The sequence below is a fragment of the Crinia signifera genome, chromosome 8 (genome assembly GCF_055691185.1).
Source record: "Crinia signifera chromosome 8, ASM5569118v1, whole genome shotgun sequence".
NCBI classification, from domain to species: Eukaryota; Metazoa; Chordata; class Amphibia; order Anura; family Myobatrachidae; genus Crinia; species Crinia signifera.
The window spans coordinates 95,973,346-95,991,547 of NC_139224.1; the positions used below are offsets into that span (position 1 = coordinate 95,973,346).

The 18,202-nt window shown below is 49.9% G+C and overlaps 1 protein-coding gene across 10 annotated transcripts in view; it reads left to right on the forward strand.

Moving 5' to 3' along the window:
• The window catches only part of LOC146026277 (complement factor H-like), a 960,333-nt gene that overhangs the window by 523,048 nt on the left and 419,083 nt on the right, over positions 1-18,202 (forward strand). For all 10 annotated transcript variants that reach the window (XR_014454407.1, XR_014454408.1, XR_014454409.1 and 7 more), the window contains 2 exons: positions 7,232-7,411; positions 17,939-18,121. Coding sequence is in view for 1 of the 10 variants with exons in the window: in XM_083156809.1 (XP_083012935.1) it covers positions 7,232-7,411; positions 17,939-18,121 (363 nt within the window). In the remaining 9 variants the exon portion in view is untranslated. The remainder of the gene's footprint in view (positions 1-7,231; positions 7,412-17,938; positions 18,122-18,202) is intronic.

Genomic DNA, 18,202 nt, shown 5'->3' on the forward strand with positions numbered 1-18,202 from the left:
TCCACGCTGACGGTAGGCTGTCGGAGGTCGGACCTGCAAGTAAATCCGACTCCTATCCAATTGCGCACAGGACCGGGTATCAAACAAATGTCAAACACATGCGATTTGGCCACTTTTCACCCGATTTCTCAGCCCGACCCTTTCTGGTGAAAAGTGGCCAAATCTCACAAGTGTATGGCCCGCTATAGACACCAACACACAGACAGACATAACAGCCATTGGGTGGAAGAGTGGGGGGGGGGAGACAGAGGGGGTAGGCCACAGCCGCAGGGTTGTAGAGTGACTTTAAATGGGGGGGGGACCATCTCTTACTGTGAGTAACAGCTGCAGGTTACAGCTGTACAGCTGCATGCTCCTGATCACTGACAGCCCTCCTCTTTCCAAGGCAGCAGCATTAGCTGCATCAGACCATCAGCTCCTATGTGTGCTTGTGGGCGGAGCTGATCTCTGCACTGTAGGCTGAATGATTATAGTGGAAAGGAAGGTAAGAAACTGTGGGGATGCTGCTGCCTGCACAGTGCACCCAGCCAGGCAGTGCTCAGCACATTGTGGGCAGCAGAGCAGACCACCCTAACCCCTCATACTGCCACAGGTTCTGCTAAGCCCCGCCCCGACAACCCGCTAAGCCCTGCCCCCTCACAGAGCCTCACACTGACATGGCACCATCAGCCCTTTGCAGCATCCAGCCTAAACCTGACCCCGACAGCCGGCTGTCAGGTAGTATTTGCAGACAACACAGCCTCCAGGCATGCTTTTGCTGCTGCTGTTGCTGCTAAGTATCACTCACTGTCACTGGGGCACAGGGAGAAAGACGCTGGCCACTGCTGCTGTGCTTCTCCCCCTTGTGAGGGGAGAGAAGGCGCCCTCTAGAGTTTCTGGCACCTGAAGCACAAGCTCCACTGGAACCACCCTCCCTACGCCCCTGCAGAAAAGACTCAAGACCCAATGACTCATTAATCCCTCTGGGTGCCAGGGAATTCAGGACAAAAATCCACCTGCTTTATTGCTGCTGGCGAATCTTGTTACTGTTGCCTCTTGCATTACTCTTTTACACCAAAAACATGGTTCCAAGCCAGGTCGGATCCGGGATTTTCGCCGTTTACACCGCGGTGCCAACACACAGTGTAAATGGGGGCGGCGCTTGGAGATGACATCATCTCCAATCGCCGGGACTGCCAATCGCTGCACCGGGAGGGACCACCATGCTATGGGCAAGCCCGGCACCACGTTAAGCTGCTCGCCTGTCCCCAGCTTCTGTGCACCACCCCCAGTGAGATGAATGGATGCAGCACACAAGCACCCATTCACCACCTCCCTGTCTCCGTTGCTGTCTGCACAGTACAGCAGACAGCAGAGGAGGCTGTGTGCACCCCCTGCTCATCCTCCATACTGAACACAGGCCGCTGTGGTTGGGAAGTTGGGCTTCACCATTGCTGTAAACGGGAGCTAGTTCGGATGTGTTTGCATAAATGGTTACACTGCCCCCACCCGGATCCTCCCAGTGTGGGGATTTGCGGGGAAATGGACCTTTTCTTTTTTTTTCCAGCTACTCCTTTTACATCGATGCTGACCCAGGGCCATCTGGATTTTTGCCTCTGTATAAAGGTGTATAAGAAGAAGAGGGACATGATCAGTGATTATTGTTATTATTATTGTTTATTTATATGGAGCCATATTGAATCTGCAGCAACTGACAATACATAGATACGAGAAACAAGAAAATAAAGAATTACAGTACAAAGCAGGGTACTTCTGTAGTTTCACGGCGCCGCCGCGCGCACACTCTGTCTCAGAAACTTGGCAGACTGCCAGAGGCTCTGATTAACCGTGCGCGTGCCGCTCTAGCTCAGACAGAGTGTGCTCGCGCCGCTCTAGCTGTACTGACAGCTACGTAAACAGCGTGGCGGCCGGGCAGCAGCAGCAGCGCGCTGCCCAGGCGCTGGCAGGTCACTGTGGTACTTGTAGTTCCACAGTGAAATAGGCAGCGCCTGGGCAGCGCTGACAACAGCGGGGGCAAGTGGACACACCCCGGGCACAACGCTGACGTGCCGGGGCTTGTAAAGTACTCACCCCGGCACACCGCTGTGTCCCCCATGTACACGCTAAATCCAATGGCTTGCAGCCTAGATCTAGGCGCTAATGCACCTGGATTCACACTCCCTGCAAGCCGCTAAGGAGGAGGGGGGCGCCTGGATTTAGGCGCAAAACCCTCTGAATCCAGGCGCCTTGAGAGCCGCTAAGGAGGAGGGGGGCGCCTGGATTTAGTCGCAAAACCCTCTGAATCCAGGCGCCTTGAGAGCCGCTAAGAAGGAGGGGGGTGCCTGGATTTAGGCGCAAAACCCTCTGAATCCAGGCGCCTTGCGAGCCGCTAAGAAGGAGGGGGGCGCCTGGATTTAGGCGCAAAAGCCAGGCTCCCTGGGAGCCGCAAAGGTGGTTTAGCATCTAAATTTAGACGCTAAAGCGCCTGGATTTAGTTGGGTGGAGGGGTACATCTAAATTTAGACACAAAAGCATCTAAATTTAGCTGGGTTTAGGGGTACACTATTAAAGCCCGTCCACAGTGGCAGTAGTCGACGCAACAGCTGTCGACTGTGTAAATCCCACTATCCACGCCCACCCGAAGCGTGGCGAGCGCAGCGAGCCCCGCGAGGGGCGGCGGTACGCGTCCTACGACCTTTTCATACCCCCACTATCCACGTCGGCGTGGAGTTGAGAATAGAATAGTGTGGCGAGCGCAGCGAGCCACCGAGCCCGAAGCGTGGCGAGCGCAGCGAGCCCCGCGAGGGGACGCGGATACCTTCACAGGTAAACGCGTCCCCTCGCGGGCTTCACAGGTGTCCGCAGCGACGCGGACACCTGTGAAGCCCGCGAGGGGACGCGTTTACCTGTGAAGGTATCCGCGTCCCCTCGCGGGGCTCGCTGCGCTCGCCACGCTTCGGGCTCGGTGGCTCGCTGCGCTCGCCACACTATTCTATTCTCAACTCCACGCCGACGTGGATAGTGGGGGTATGAAAAGGTCGTAGGACGCGTACCGCCGCCCCTCGCGGGGCTCGCTGCGCTCGCCACGCTTCGGGTGGGCGTGGATAGTGGGGATGATTCAGGAACACATTCACACCTGCACACTCACACACCTGAGACAGTGAAGACGACATTTTCGGCAACTGTTCACTTTTTTTTTAGTTGAAATTCAAGTGAAATTTAACTTTTTTTTTGTTGAAATTCAACATAACTGTAGAATCTAAATGATTCAATGACATGAAATAATCATAAACACTAAAAAGTCCAACAATAATTTAAAAGTCATGATTTAGTCAGTAGAGCAGGAAGGAACTTCGGCGTCTACGTCACCACCAGCATTTTCAGTAGACGGACCTGCTGTGTCGACATCACCGCCGGAAGGACCTACTGTGTCAACAGCACCGCCAGCATTCTCTTTCTCGACCAGGGGGAGCAGGGTCAGAGCGTGCCAAATACGATGGAAGGGGTCCTGGGCCCCTAAACTCTGCCTCCACATAAATTCCTGAAGGTATGAATCGAGGTAATGGCGTGCGGTACCCCTCTGGCGTTTATTACGCCACTTACAGCTGCCCCAGAGTCGCTCCACATTCTGGGTGTGCACCCCAGTGTCCGGGTCGACGAAGTTGTATTTGTGGTTCACCTTTCCGTGAACATAACCGGCCTGCTGGAGTTGCTGGGTATTGTACGCCCTCCAGCAGTCTGTGAAGACAGTAGTGCCCGGTTCAACATGGGCCTCAATGGCAGCCATCAGGGTGGCCGTATCCCGCCGCTCCACCGCAGTAATAAAGCACTGGCCGGACTCCCTAGATATTCCCCCGAATACCCACTGCTGGGGCAGGAGCCGTCCGACGTTGCTCTTCCTCTTTACGTAGAGGCTTTCGTCGACCTCGACGATCTGCCCCGGGCCTCCGATTCGCCGCTGAGGCTGTGCCAGCAGGTCCAGCGTACAGGCCTCCCTCATTAGATTGCTGTATAGGACAGCAGTTTTTTGGCAGATGTTGAGCTGCTTGTCGCAAAATTTCATGCTGGTCAGCTCTTCTGCCCAGCAATACACAAATCTGATCAGGGTCACGAAGGTGAGGTGAGATCCCCTGAACCATTGAGCTGACCTGACGCTGACTTTTTTTCTGCAGCTCCTAATGTGGCAGCGCCACATGCGCTCCTTTATGCTGAGCTTCATGGGGTGTCCATTGGGGCAGGTCATGGTCTGTGGCAGGAACTGGCGGGCCTGCAAGAAAGCCACAGCCTCCTCCTCTGTCTGTGGCAGGTTAAATAATGTCAGACGTTCCATTGCCATACAGAGACTTGCCACTGCCATTATTGACCTCAGCGTCTCGTACAGGGCTACAGCTGACTGACTGACTGACTACGTAAACAGCGTAGCGCGCGCCTAAGCCTGAAGTGGCGGGAGTGAGAATTGACACGCTAAAAGCCCAAAATAAGTTAGCGTCTACATTGGGGACACCCCCTGTGGTAGCGGTGTGCCGGGGTGAGCGATTTATAAGCCCCATTTATCCCATTTTGTCTCCTTTTTACACTTCATTAATCTACGTTACACTATAACACTGTAGCTAGAGCGGCACGCGAGCCTCTGGCAGGCTGCCAAGTTTCTGTTAATAACACTGTAGCTAGAGCGGCACGCGAGCCTCTGGCAGGCTGCCAAGTTACTGAGCCGGCGGCGCCGTGAAACTACAGAAGTACCCAAAGCAGATTAGGACAAGTACAATTATAAATAAAGACAGTTGAAGCAGAGGACAGGACACCAGTGGTGTAGCTAGGTGCCACGGCGCCCGGAGCAAGGGCATGTTTCGCTTCCCCCCAAAAAAATTTGTAGTAGGTGAGGCTCCTGCGCAGTGAAACGTGGGCGTGGCCCAACATTATACCACACACCGTAATGCCCATTGCACATTTTAGCGAACTTTGTAATACCAATTACACATAACGCCACATGTCATAATGCCAATTACACATAAGGCCATACATGATGCCCATTACATACTATATGACACACCGCAATGCCCATCGCATACTATATAACACACCGTAATTCCCATCACATACTATATAACACACCGTAATGCCCATTGTATACTATATAACACTGTTTAATGCCCATTACACATTTGACACATAAGTGCTACTTACCTACATGCTCAAGGCCAGGGTCTTCATGCTCGATGCCAAGGGGGACTGAAATTGCACATTGCCAAGGGGGACTGAAATTGCTCATTGCCAAGGGGGACAGAACTGTGCAGCAGCCCGCTCCCGGCTCCCCACCACTATTTTAAATTCAATGCACCGCCAGCTACCCTGCCCGCAGCCCAGTGCTGGCAACATAAATCATGGGGCCCCTACACTGATAGTGCGGAGCAGGGAGGGAGGGTGGGAGTAATAGTGCGGAGCAGGGAGGGAGTGATAGTGCAGAGAAGGGAGAGAGGGTGGGAGTGATAGTGCGGAGCAGGAAGGGAGGGTGGGAGTAGTAGTGTGGAGTGAGGGTGGGAGTGAGTAGTGTGGAACAGGGAGGGAGGGTGGGAGTAGTGTGGAGCAGGGAGGGAGGATGGGAGTACTCCTTACTTAGCCAGCCGCAGGGGAGTGGCGCACCCCCCTCCCCAGCTGCTGTCAGGGGCAGTGTGTGGTCAGCACCCCCTCCCCCCCAGCTGCTGTCAGGGACAGTGTGCAGTTGGCACCCCCTCCCCCCCCCCAGCTGCTGTCAGGGGCAGTGTGCAGTCGGCACCACCCTCCCCCCCAGCTGCTGTCAGGGGCAGTGTGCACTGCACCACTCCACCCCCCTGGCAAAGCAGTGTGTGTCCGTGCACCACCCTCCAAGTAGTGTGCGCCGGGGGTCTACGGGCGCTATTTTTTCTCTGCCAGCTCCCCACTGCTTGTGGGTGCAGCGGGGAGCTGGCAGGGGGGTCCGTGCGGCGCGGAGGTACCTGTATTCAGGGAGAGCCTGGAGGTCCCTGTGCCGCTGAGTATGATGTTGCCACCGCCGGGGTCCCTGCAGTGAAGTGGAAATAACGCGAGATAGCGCGTTATTTCCACTTCACTGCAGGGACCCCGGCAACATCATACTCAGCGCCGCAGGCGCAGGGACCTTCAGGCTCTCCCTGAATACAGGTACCTCCGCGCCGCACGAAATCGTTCCGGCGGGGGGGAGCAAAAGTTTTCGTTAAGCCACTGTCCGCGCACCCCCCCCCCCCAGTAGCCGGGCCTGCCCACTCCCAGCTCTCCGCTGTGTCCAGGAGACGTGCTGCTATTTAAAATTCACATCTCCCGCTGGATCGCGGGACCACAGGCCACCAGTTGATTGGCTGCTGGACCGCAAGCGCCTATTGGCTAGCGGTCCAGCGGGAGACATGAATTATAAATAGCAGCACGACTCCCAGACACAGCGGGGAGCCGGGAGCGGGTGGGTGAGTGGGCAGACGAGCGTGCAGGGGAGCGGGCGAGCTGGCGGTGCCGGCACGGCTCCGGCACCCTGATGTCTTCCGGCGCCCGGAGCTTGTGCTCCGCCCTCGCTACTCCCCTGCAGGACACTGATGCAATTATCAGGGTGGCAGAGATATAGTCTAAAAAAAAGCACATGAGGAGAGAGCTCCCTGCTCATAAGAGATTACATTCTAGAGGGGAGGGGCAGATAGATTGGTATGACACAGAAGGGATAGAAGTGAGCATAAACAGATTATAGTACCAATCCTAGACACACTGGGTGAAATTTAATAGGATGAGAGATTCAGAAAGTGAGAGATTTGGCAAGAAATCTCCAGGGTTTTTTTAAAGCGGCAATCATTTACACCGAATGCCGCTTTAAAGAAACTAGAGATTTCTTACCAAATATCTCACATCCTATTAAATCTCCGCCACTATGTTTTACCGAAGCACAGTGCCATGTTACTGTCTATTCACTGCTTCCACTGTCAAGCACTTGATGTAAAACTGTGTTATATTTGGGCCATGTGCTTATTAAATTGTTGATGCATCTTACCCACATCGGACAAGACTCAAGGATATGTGAGCAGGTAAACAGCATACGTTAATGTACAAGTCAATAGATAGTTCATGGTGAAGTATCTACCCGTATGGGTATGTCTTAATTTTTTCCTGTCAGCTTTGCTCTGACATATCCTAAGCAACAATAATAACCTTTTTTTGTTACATTTTTTATCCCAAAAATCCAATGTTTTATTCAAATTTTTATGTTATATTCCCCTAGAAATTACCTGTGACCAATATCAAAAGGTGGACAATGGACAACTGTTAAATGAGAAGCATGTCTACAAAGAAGGAGATGAAATTATGCTGCAGTGTAATGAAGGATTTACACCCCAGTCTGAACCAACTAAACCCCGTGTATGCACATCAAATGGCTGGTCTCCACCTGCAACCTGTATTAGTGAGTATATTTATATACAGTTATTCTTTCATTGTATATTTTTATTCCTATTTGATATTTTTTCCTACCTAGACAGTTTAAAATATGCCATTAAATCTTTCTTACTTACTTCAGGTAGACACACTTTTTTTTTCCTGTAAAAAGTGCAATATAAACTATGTTTCAGACTTGCATAAGTAACTTGTGTTACTTTGCAATCACACAGTACTTTTTATTTATAAAATCTGTCTGGTATTTAGAAACAAGGTGCCAAATTCCTGCAGTTAAGGCCCCCGAACACTAGGGTGATTTACATGCAATATGTGCAATTTACATGCGATTTCAGCAATAAATCACATGTACAGTGCCCAGATTGCATGTACATGACAGGAGGTATGATGCAATGTGCAAATTGCATCGCATCTCCTAGGTTGTACCTGCCGCCAGAGAAATCAGTTGCCAGGTTGCTGGGTCATCAGGAGAAGATGCTGCTGATCCGAAATCTGTCATCGCCAGGTCACAGTGCTCATCCCCTTTCCCTCCTCCCATCTGCAGCAGCAGCAGCTACGAGGCCACCTCCTCTCCTTCCTCCCTGCTCCCTCATCCTCCTCTTACCCAGTGGCATAGCAGCAGCCTCAGACAGGAGAAAATCCGAGGCTGCTCCTTCCACTGTTCACCAATGTTTTTTTTTATTATTATAATAACATCAGCCTGCCACCCACAGCCCAGGGGAGGCAGGGACAGCCCCAGGCTTCAGCCTGGGCTGGTGTTACCCTGGAGGGGTGGACCCCTCTATTGGGGGGTCCCCACTCCTCCAGGGACCTGGCCAGGGCTGACCAGCCAGGGTGATCATGCTTTGGCTGGGGGTCCTTATGTAAAAAGTGTCCCCCGGTTGTGGCATGACATCGCTGGCTATTTGAGCCCGGTGCTGGTTTCCAAAATATGTCCCCTGTATTTTGGGAACCAGGACCGGGCCAAGAGCCTTTGTGCGCATGCGTGGCTGACCGATTATCGATCAGGCTGTAAATTTTCAGACCAACCGAATGTGTCTGAATCTGCCCCATAGGTAGGGTAGCTACTTGTCTCTTCAACATAGCTTTAAATAGCACTATTTAGGTCAGCCCCCTTAGCACCCTGTAGTACAACTCATCCGGAAAATTGTATTGTACATGTGTGTGCAGTAGTTAAATTGCATGTGATTTGTCACAGGTTGATAAATTGCATGCAATATATCTTATGTGAAATAAGCACTCAAGTACAGAATCTGACATGCAGGACTCCCGGGAAGCTGCCGGGGAGTTCAAGCGAAATCTCATGTCATTTCAAGCCTCACATAAATTGCCCTAGTGTATGGCCACCTTTACTTACAAGTAGATACAAAATAATTAGTAGCTTATACACTGTTAAGGCCACTATACACTTGAGTGATTTACATGCAATTTTTTCTCTCGTCATGCAATTGCGGAAATCAATCGCATGAAAAACATCCAAATTGCATGTGATTGACAGCAGGTACTATGCGATGCACAGTCCCGTGCGCATTGCATTTTAGTTGCATGTGAGTTGCACCAGCTGCAGAAGCAATCTGTTGGATTGCTTCTGAGCCGGGTAGGCTTGGCTGAGATCAAATGCAATATATTGCATGCAGGGCCGCCAAGAGGTATGCTGGGCCCCGGTAAAATTGGGGACATGGCCAAATTGGAGGCATGGCCACCTCCCACAATTAGGCCACACCCTCAAAATTATTACGGGGAGAGTGAAAAAACCTTCTAAAGTTCCGGCTAGCCGCGAACGGGCGGAAACACTACACTGATACTGACAGGGATGCTGACTATGCTGGCTGTGGGAACACTACACTGATTCTGACAGGGACGCTATGCCGACACAAGTACCATACCACCTGCTGCATTACCATACAGAGCTATCAAAGAATCTCTAACCACATCTGAATTGGCCCTTTTCTGCCCCATAGTAGTGCCCAGGTTTATTTTCTAGGTACTTGTGTATTATAGCGGCGCCCCCGATGTACATCGCGCAATGTTTTTATCGCATCGCATGCCATGCACCGGATGGCATGCGATGCGACGCGACTTTTGCCCCCTATGCGATGAAACATTGTATAAGCACCCTAAAGGGTGTTTTTAAGCACCCAAATGGGTGCTTACAATGTGAAATGCACCCCCACGCCACCCACCCCCACTATAAACGTGAACCCGAAGCGTGTCGAGCGCAGCGAGCCCACGAGGGGCGGCGGTACTGGTCCTCCGACCTTTTCATACCCCCACTATCAACGTCGACGTGGAGTTGAGAATAGAAAGTGTGGCGAGCGCAGCGAGCCACCGATCCCGAAGCGTGGCGAGCGGACCGGATACCTGTGAAGCCCGCGAGGGGACGCGGATACCTGTGAAGCCCGCGAGGGGACGCCGATACCTGTGAAGGTATCCGCATCCCCTCGCCACACTTCGGGCTCGGTGGCTCGCTGCGCTCGCCATACTTTCTATTCTCAACTCCACGCCGACGTGGATAGTGGGGTATGAAAAGGTCAGAGGACGCGTACCGCCGCCCCTCGCGGGCTCGCTGCACTCGCCACACTTCGGGTTCACGTTTATAGTGGGGGGGGGTGGCATGGGGGTGCATTTCACATTGTAAGCACCCATTAGGGTGCTTATACAATTTTTAATCGCATCGCATCGCATTGTATGGCATTGTGTGCCATATACAATGTCATACAATTTTAAAATTGTATGACATTGTACAATATGTTGGATTGTACAATCTGTTGGATTGCTTCTGAGCCGGGTAGGCTTGGCTGAGATCAAATGCAATATATTGCATGCAGGGCTGCCAAGAGGTATGCTGGGCCCCGGTAAAATTGGGTACATGGCCAAATTGGAGGCATGGCCACCTCCCACGATTAGGCGACACCCTCAAAATTATTACGGGGAGAGTGAAAAAAACTTCTAAAGTTCCGGCTAGCCGCGAACGGGCGGAAACACTACACTGATACTGACAGGGATGCTGACTATGCTGGCTGTGGGAACACTACACTGATTCTGACAGGGACGCTATGCCGACACAAGTACCATACCACCTGCTGCATTACCATACAGAGCTATCAAGGAATCTCTAACCACATCTGAATTGGCCCTTTTCTGCCCCATAGTAGTGCCCAGGTTTATTTTCTAGGTACTTGTGTATTATAGCGGCGCCCCCGATGTACATCGCGCAATGTTTTTATCGCATCGCATGCCATGCACCCGATGGCATGCGATGCGATGCGACGCGACTTTTGCCCCCTATGCGATGAAACATTGTATAAGCATAAGGGTGTTTTTAAGCACCCAAATGGGTGCTTACAATGTGAAATCCCCCCCCCACGCCACCCCCCCCCACTATAAACGTGAACTCGAATCGTGTCGAGCGCAGTGAGCCCACGAGGGGCGGCGGTACTGGTCCTCCGACCTTTTCATTCCCCCACTATCCACGTCGGCGTGGAGTTGAGAATAGAAAGTGTGGCGAGCGCAGCAAACCACCGATCCCGAAGCTTGGCGAGCGAACGCGGATACCTGTGAAGCCCGCGAGGGGACGTGGATACCTGTGAAGCCCACGAGGGGATGACGATACCTGTGAAGGAATCCGCGTCCGCTCGCCACACTTTGGGCTCGGTGGCTCGCTGCGCTCGCCATACTTTCTATTCTCAACTCCACGCCGACGCAGTAGCGCACGCAGGGGGGGTTTCTGAGTACCCAGAAACCCCCCCAGGAGTCTAAGTTTCCTAGACTGAAAGCTGAGGGTCCCCTCTTTCCATGGGTACAAGAATTTTAAAAATCGGCCCTTGGGATCTGGAGACTTCAAATCAGTGGTCCCCATCCAAGCCTGTTAATTGCCCTTCCCAGTCAGATATTTCAGGTTCTGTCTGAATTAGAATTTTCTGAGGTTATATTCCAAAAGCTGGGACTCTCCCCCTTTGATGGACACTAGAAGCTTGTCTATACTGTTCCCAGAACGAGAGATATCAGCCTTCCAGCAGCTGGTTACTGCTCCAGCTCCACACACCTGGTATGTAGTTTTATATACTCATTGGCAGATTGCTCTGCCTGCTGAAATCTAATCCCCTAGTTCCCAGTACCATTTGGTAGGTGGGATTCTCTAGTTTTTAATTCCATTAAAAGCTAAGAAATCTATTTCTGGGAACTGGAGATATCTGCAGTCAAGCAAGCTGTCCTCCCACCAGAAAATTATGATTAATAAGCCTGCTCCACTGTACACCCCTCCTCTGCGTATTATCATCCTCTACCACCCTGGAAGTTATGTATCAGGGCCCCTTCATTCAGCCCAATGCCCCCTTCTCCCACCCCATCTCCCACCATCAGTGCAGTACAGGGGTAATTAGTGGAAATTACTGAACCAGGCCCTACATGCTGAGCGGTTGATATAATACCCCCTACCACCCGGGGGACATCAAAGCTTCCCCCACCCCTACCGCTGGAGGATCTGTAGGGGCCCCAATACATTGCTATGCCCAGGGGTCTACACTGCTGTTATGTAGGTATATATATATATATGTGTGTGTGTATTAATTATTATTATTATTATTATTATTATTATTATTATTTATATACATTTGGTCTATCTTTAATACTTTAACTGACCCGGCATATACTGGGTCACCTAAGTGTCCATCTCCATGCTTTGCTCCGCCCCTCTGGAAACCCCCTTCTGAAAATCCTGCGTTTGCCACTGCGACGTGGATAGTGGGGTATGAAAAGGTCGGAGGACGCGTACCGCCGCCCCTCGCGGGCTCGCTGCGCTCGCCACACTTCGGGTTCATGTTTATAGTGGGGGGGTGGCGTGGGGGTGCATTTCATATTGTAAGCACCCATTAGGGTGCTTATACAATTTTTAATCGCATCGCATTGTATGGCATTGTGTGCCATATACAATGTCATACAATTTTAAAATTGTATGACATTGTACAATATCGCGCGATATCGCGTCACATCGCATACCATCGCATGCCTTATGGTATGCGATGCGATGGGCGCCGCTATAATACACAAGTACCATTTTCTAAACTATAGTACTTCATTAGTTCACAAGTATGTCACTTTGCAGGGCTGCCGGTACACTTACTGTACATGCTGTATGCAGCACAGTAACACTAATTCACATTATGACAGTCTCCCCAGTTCATATTACTGTATACAGCATCACATAACAGTGCCCAAGTTACCATATTACAGTAAGCCATAAGGTTATGGTATAAATGATAGATTGACTCTAGGTCAACAGTTATTAGGTCGCCCACTAATGGTCGACAGTGGGAAGGTAGACACCTTTAATTAGTTGACATACTCAAGGTCAACATTGACAGACGGTCAATGCAAGCAAAAGGTCCACAGACATGGTCGACACTGAAAAGGTCGACATGAGCTTTAAATGTTTTTTTGGTGTCTATGTCAACATATGTAGACACATAAACACCTTATAAGTTGCAAGCAGCACACTATTATATGCTCACTGTACGGTCCTTATTCTGGTTGACTTGCAAGGCTTCAAATTTTGCGGCCTTGCCAGTCCCCCTGATGCCGCGCCCCCTCTAAACCCCAGCAGCCATGTGAATGGATGATTTCCATAATCCTCCATTCCCAGCCTTGGAGGAGAAATCTTTCGATGGTAGGTGACCATTGAATGATTTCTACAGTGCTTGATGATCTGAGACCCCCTCTATGGTGTCTCAGACTTGCAAGCACCCTGTGCAGGAAGCAGGCTGGCAGCTGACATCCGCTGATGTCAGCTGCCCGCCCCTCACACCCACGTCATCGGGGAATTACCATGGGAATGGCCAGAATTGGTGGTTTTTGGACACTCAATGTGCACACAATCCGTCTTACAATCTGCTGCATACAACTGGTCATCTCACGATTGATTGTATGAACCTTTTAAAACACTTAAGATGGTCTAGTGTCTGACTAACAGGGACCACGGGCTTAGCGCCCAGCTACTAGGGGCCACAGGCTTAATGCCAAGCTATTAGGGACCATGGGCCTAGTACTAGGGCTTGACATTTTTTTTTTTTAAATCTAGAAGCCAGCATGAAAGTGTAGGAGCCAGACAAACTAAAAATAGTGGCAGTGCGCGCCGAAGGCGTGGATTTTTTTTTACAATGCAATGCCTATTACACATGTCACACACACACATGCCACACACCGTAATGCCCATTACACATTCTACAAAACACTGGCATGCCCATTACATATAATACCACATGCTGTAACGCTTAGTACATATTATGTCTCATTAGTGCCGCTTACCTACATGCTCATTGCTACAGGTTGCATGCTTGATGCCAGAGGTAACAAGCCCTTTTGCCCAGGGGAAACATGCCCTTTTGCCCAGGGGAAACATGCCCTTTTGCTCGGGGTTGCATGCTGGAATCCGGTCTTGTCCCGCAGCAAGAAGCGGTGGGGCACGGTGCCCCAGAGAGAAGAGGTGCGGCTGCCAGCAGAGGTGCGGCTGCCAGTAGAGGTGCAGCTGCGGGGCCGGTGGAAAGACCCCTGTTAGTGGGTAGAGTCAGGAGGCGCAGCGGCTCTGCGGGGACTCGGTGCCCAGCGTCTGTCAGGATGACGCACTGCAGGGAAGGAAGGTCAGAGGTCTCAGCCTCAGGCCACCCTGCAGTGATTGGATGAGGCAGCGGCGGCGCGGGGGACTTCTATTGGCTGCTGCAGGAGTCAGGACCAAGTGTATTTTAAAAATGTGTTCTGCTGCCGCTGCTGCGAACATGGGAAGGGGGGTGGGGGTCAGGGACCACGCAGAATCTGGTCGCCGTGGCGACCTGGCACCCAGTATTTGTCAAGCCCTGGCCTATTGCCTGACCCATATGGACATCTTGGGACAGTGAAAACCCTGGACCATATCCTGCTCCAGTTCTAATGGCCAGGAGTCTTGTCTGAATTCAAATGTACTGCCAGCGGTGTCCAGTGTGCAAGAGGACAATCCCAGAGCTTATTTAAGTGAACTTCTGGTCCCAATGCCCATTATCAAAATAATGAACTTCGTACTTTCACAGGGAAAAAAACAAAACACAGTAACCAACATATCCTGGTAATTTTGGACTACGCCACCCATTGCATAATACCAAGACTAAGACTACCAAAGAATTGTTACTCCTCTATAGTCAAATCCCTAAAGAAATCCTTGCAGACCAGGGGCCAGATGTACTAAGCTTGAAAAGTGAAAAAATGGAGAGTGATAAACCACCAGCCAATCAGCTCCTAGCTGCCATGTCAAAGGCTGTGTATGAAAAATGACAGGTAGGAGCTGATTGGCTGGTGGTTTATCATTCTTCATTTTATCACTTTTAAAGGCTTAGTACATCTTTCCGCAGAAAACTCAATTTTTCTCCCAAGTAATGGCAGAATTTTTGGGAAAAGCACTGCTCCGTACCCTCAGTTTACCACCCACAAATGGGTTGGTGGAGAGTTACAGCAGAACATCCACCAGGCAAGATAATAAGCTGGAATGGGATGAAGATCTCCCTTACCTCATGTTCTCCATAACTCACGTACTACAATCATCAACAAAGTTCAGTCATAGTAACATACTGTAGTAAGAAAGGTCAAATAAAGACATATGTACATCAAGTTCAACCTGTTTTTTACATAACCCATTAGAGAAATTGGTCTGGATGTCATATCCCCAACTGGGATTTTTTAATTTTATTCTAGTTAGGTTAACTAACTAGTGCTTAAATATACGTTATTTTTCCTCCTGTTCCTTCTACTACACTGTAGTGTTGTGCTTATAACCCTGTATGTTATTATCCAATAAAAACAAATTGCTTTATGTTAGTTTGACATGACTGGTTCATTTCAAACCCATGCTGGTTACCACTGATTATCTTATTTATCATTAAATATTCCTGCATATCATCTCTTAAAATTCCACCAAATAATCTTAATACAACCGATGTTAAATTTACTGGTCTCAAACATATCCATGGACCCTGGAGGCATATTCTACTCTTTCTTTGACCTCCAGAACCAGATTGCTTTTCCTAAAACACAATTTTATATGTATTTACAAACCCGTCACTTTGGCCCTTATTCTGATTCGCGCGGTACGGCCCGCGTGCGGCCGTACCGCCGATGTTTTCCGTCTGCACATGCGCAGAGGTCAATCTGCGCATGTGCAGGCGAATTCGCCGCACATAACGTTACTACGCCGCAAAGGGGGCGTATAGGGGAGTGAGGGGCTTCATGCCCTCATTTCCCTATGTATACGCCCCGCGTTTCATGGGCGTTCCCATGCAAACGCGGGGCGTACGCATGCTAATGAGGGCATGACGCAACTCATGGGGGCGGAAAGCTGACGTCGCCGGATGTCAGCTTTCAGCCCCCATACAAGCTACCACACGGACGATTGTCCGTGTGGTCTCAGCTTGCGGGAGCTGCCGCGGCGTGCGGACCTGCCTTCGATGGTCGACGACCATCGAATGCAGGGGGCAGCTCCCACCATGGTGGAGGCGTAGCCTCCACCATTTTTATGCGGATCGCCAGCCGTCCGTGTACGGACGGCCGTGGCGATCCGTAGGGTGGGCGGGGATTCGTCTGGTGCGGTCGGAGCCGCATATGCGGCTCGACCGCACCAACCAGAATAAGGGCCTATATTATTTCCATAGACTTAATGGTTTCTGACACCTCAAGACTTTGGGGCGAGATGTAATAGGGGCGGAGCTTTTGCATGGGTGGGTGTGGTATCAGCTAAAGGGCATGGGCTAGTGCCGTGACCCCCGTTTTAAGCATTTATCGGGGGCATGCCCAGCGCTCCCCCAGTGACTGGGCAACACCAGCCTTAACACTGCACTCCTTCCCCCCTTTCATTCACTGTCATGCCATCTCTTCAGCGATCACCGAGAGCAGCATTGATCTCCTGCTCCCTAACTTTCTTCAACATAAATTGTACTTTTTGTTCGCACAAACCATATACGTGAGAAGCAGCTCCTATTAGGACTGCAGAATGATGAAAAAGATTAACACCATTAATAACTTCCTTGCAACCTACTAAGAGGTCAAAACTAATAAACCTTTTTCCGTGTCTCAACCTGAGCTGTTTTGGCTACCAATTACAGATAAGGAAAGCCATCACAAGTATTTTTTACACCCATGAAGAGGCAAAACATGGTGGGTGATTGAGAATCTTGGAGCAAAGTGGACTCCAAAGGGGTTCACCCTAGAGATATACAAACTGTATATATTCTGGATTTATTATTGTTTTGAATGTGATATAAGCAAACAAAATTCATGATAACAGCTGATGGCATATCATTTCTTGGTTATCTATGTAACAAAATTAGTCTGTTCAATTAAGACAAGTTTACCAAGACAATGGTTTCAGATAAAAACAGTAAAACAGTTAACATTTGAAGGCACTCCCATTCAGTGGCGTAACTATAAATTTTGCTCCCCCCTGCCCCCAAAGACCCCCCCAGTTCCTCTCCAGCGTGTGATGTGATGATGTCACACGCATAACAGAGAAGCTGAAGCAGGATAGAAGAAGAGAGACCAGCAGACACTGCTGCTTCCCTTGGCTCCAACGCATCCCAGGCCGCCCTAGCATGCCCATCCGCCCGCCCATCCTGTACACAGTAGCAAATAACCGGCTCTGTGTACAGTCAATTGAATCAGTGTGGGGGGGGGGGAATTGTCATCTCTGCCATGGCCTCACCCGTACTGCAGCTGACTTGCCTCCGGTGCTCAGCATGTGGGCAGCGGCAGGGAGCAGCATGTCAGTGCATTGAGCAGGTACCAGCGCCCACACAGATCTCGCTGCGGCTTGCTCCTCCAAGCGGCAGCTGGGGCTGCCTTACAGTAGTTAAGCAACTACTCCCATCTAATCCGCCTCCATCTCCACTGCTAGCCACCAAGGAATCATCTTAATCTTGAGATGGCAGAACAGCTTGTGAAAGTTAGGTGGAAACTTCCAGCCAGTGTCCACCTATTTATCGTTCAGTTGGGGGAAACGGTTCCCCTGCACTAGATTCCTGTGGCATCATAGTTGTGGGAACACTAGGTGTACCCACTCTTCCATGAATAGGACACATCATGGCAAAAGCTGAGCATGGCTAATATTGGTGTTATACAGTTGCACTTTGCCATAACAATTTTTTTATATATTTCAAAACCCACATGAGGCAATCTACACAGGCAACACTTTTTGGCATGATCATTTTCATGTTGCATGTGCTGGAAAAAGCATAAACAGCATAAAATTTGTATCAGCAAAAGTTCTACCATTTTCTTTTCTATTTTGTTCTGGGTACTTTTACTGTAAGTACTTTACCTTTATCACTTTAGTAACAACTATGATAACAAATTTACATTACTATTTGTTTCTATTTGTTTCTATTTAATTGTTAAATGACCCATTATCATTTCTTAAGGACAGGTTGTAGGACAATATGTAATGCAAACTCCAGTACAGTATGTCACTGAGGAGACTGAAAGCATTTATGTGACTTAGCAGAATATGTTCATTTTGTTTCCGCAGGTAAGACATGTGACCGGCCTGAAGTGACTAATGGACAGCTTTATAAAGAATATTATTTTCCAGCACGACCCAGTGCATTTATTTATTATACATGTAATGAAGGTTTTCGGACACTAGGAAAAAATAACGGGGAATTTTCTTACTGTACTACAATGGGATGGAATCCTGAACCAAAATGTTTAAGTAAGTTGTCTTTTTCTTCTTTAATCAGTGAAACTTCCTTTACATGTAAAATGCAATGTTACTGCTGGTTGCATGATTTTA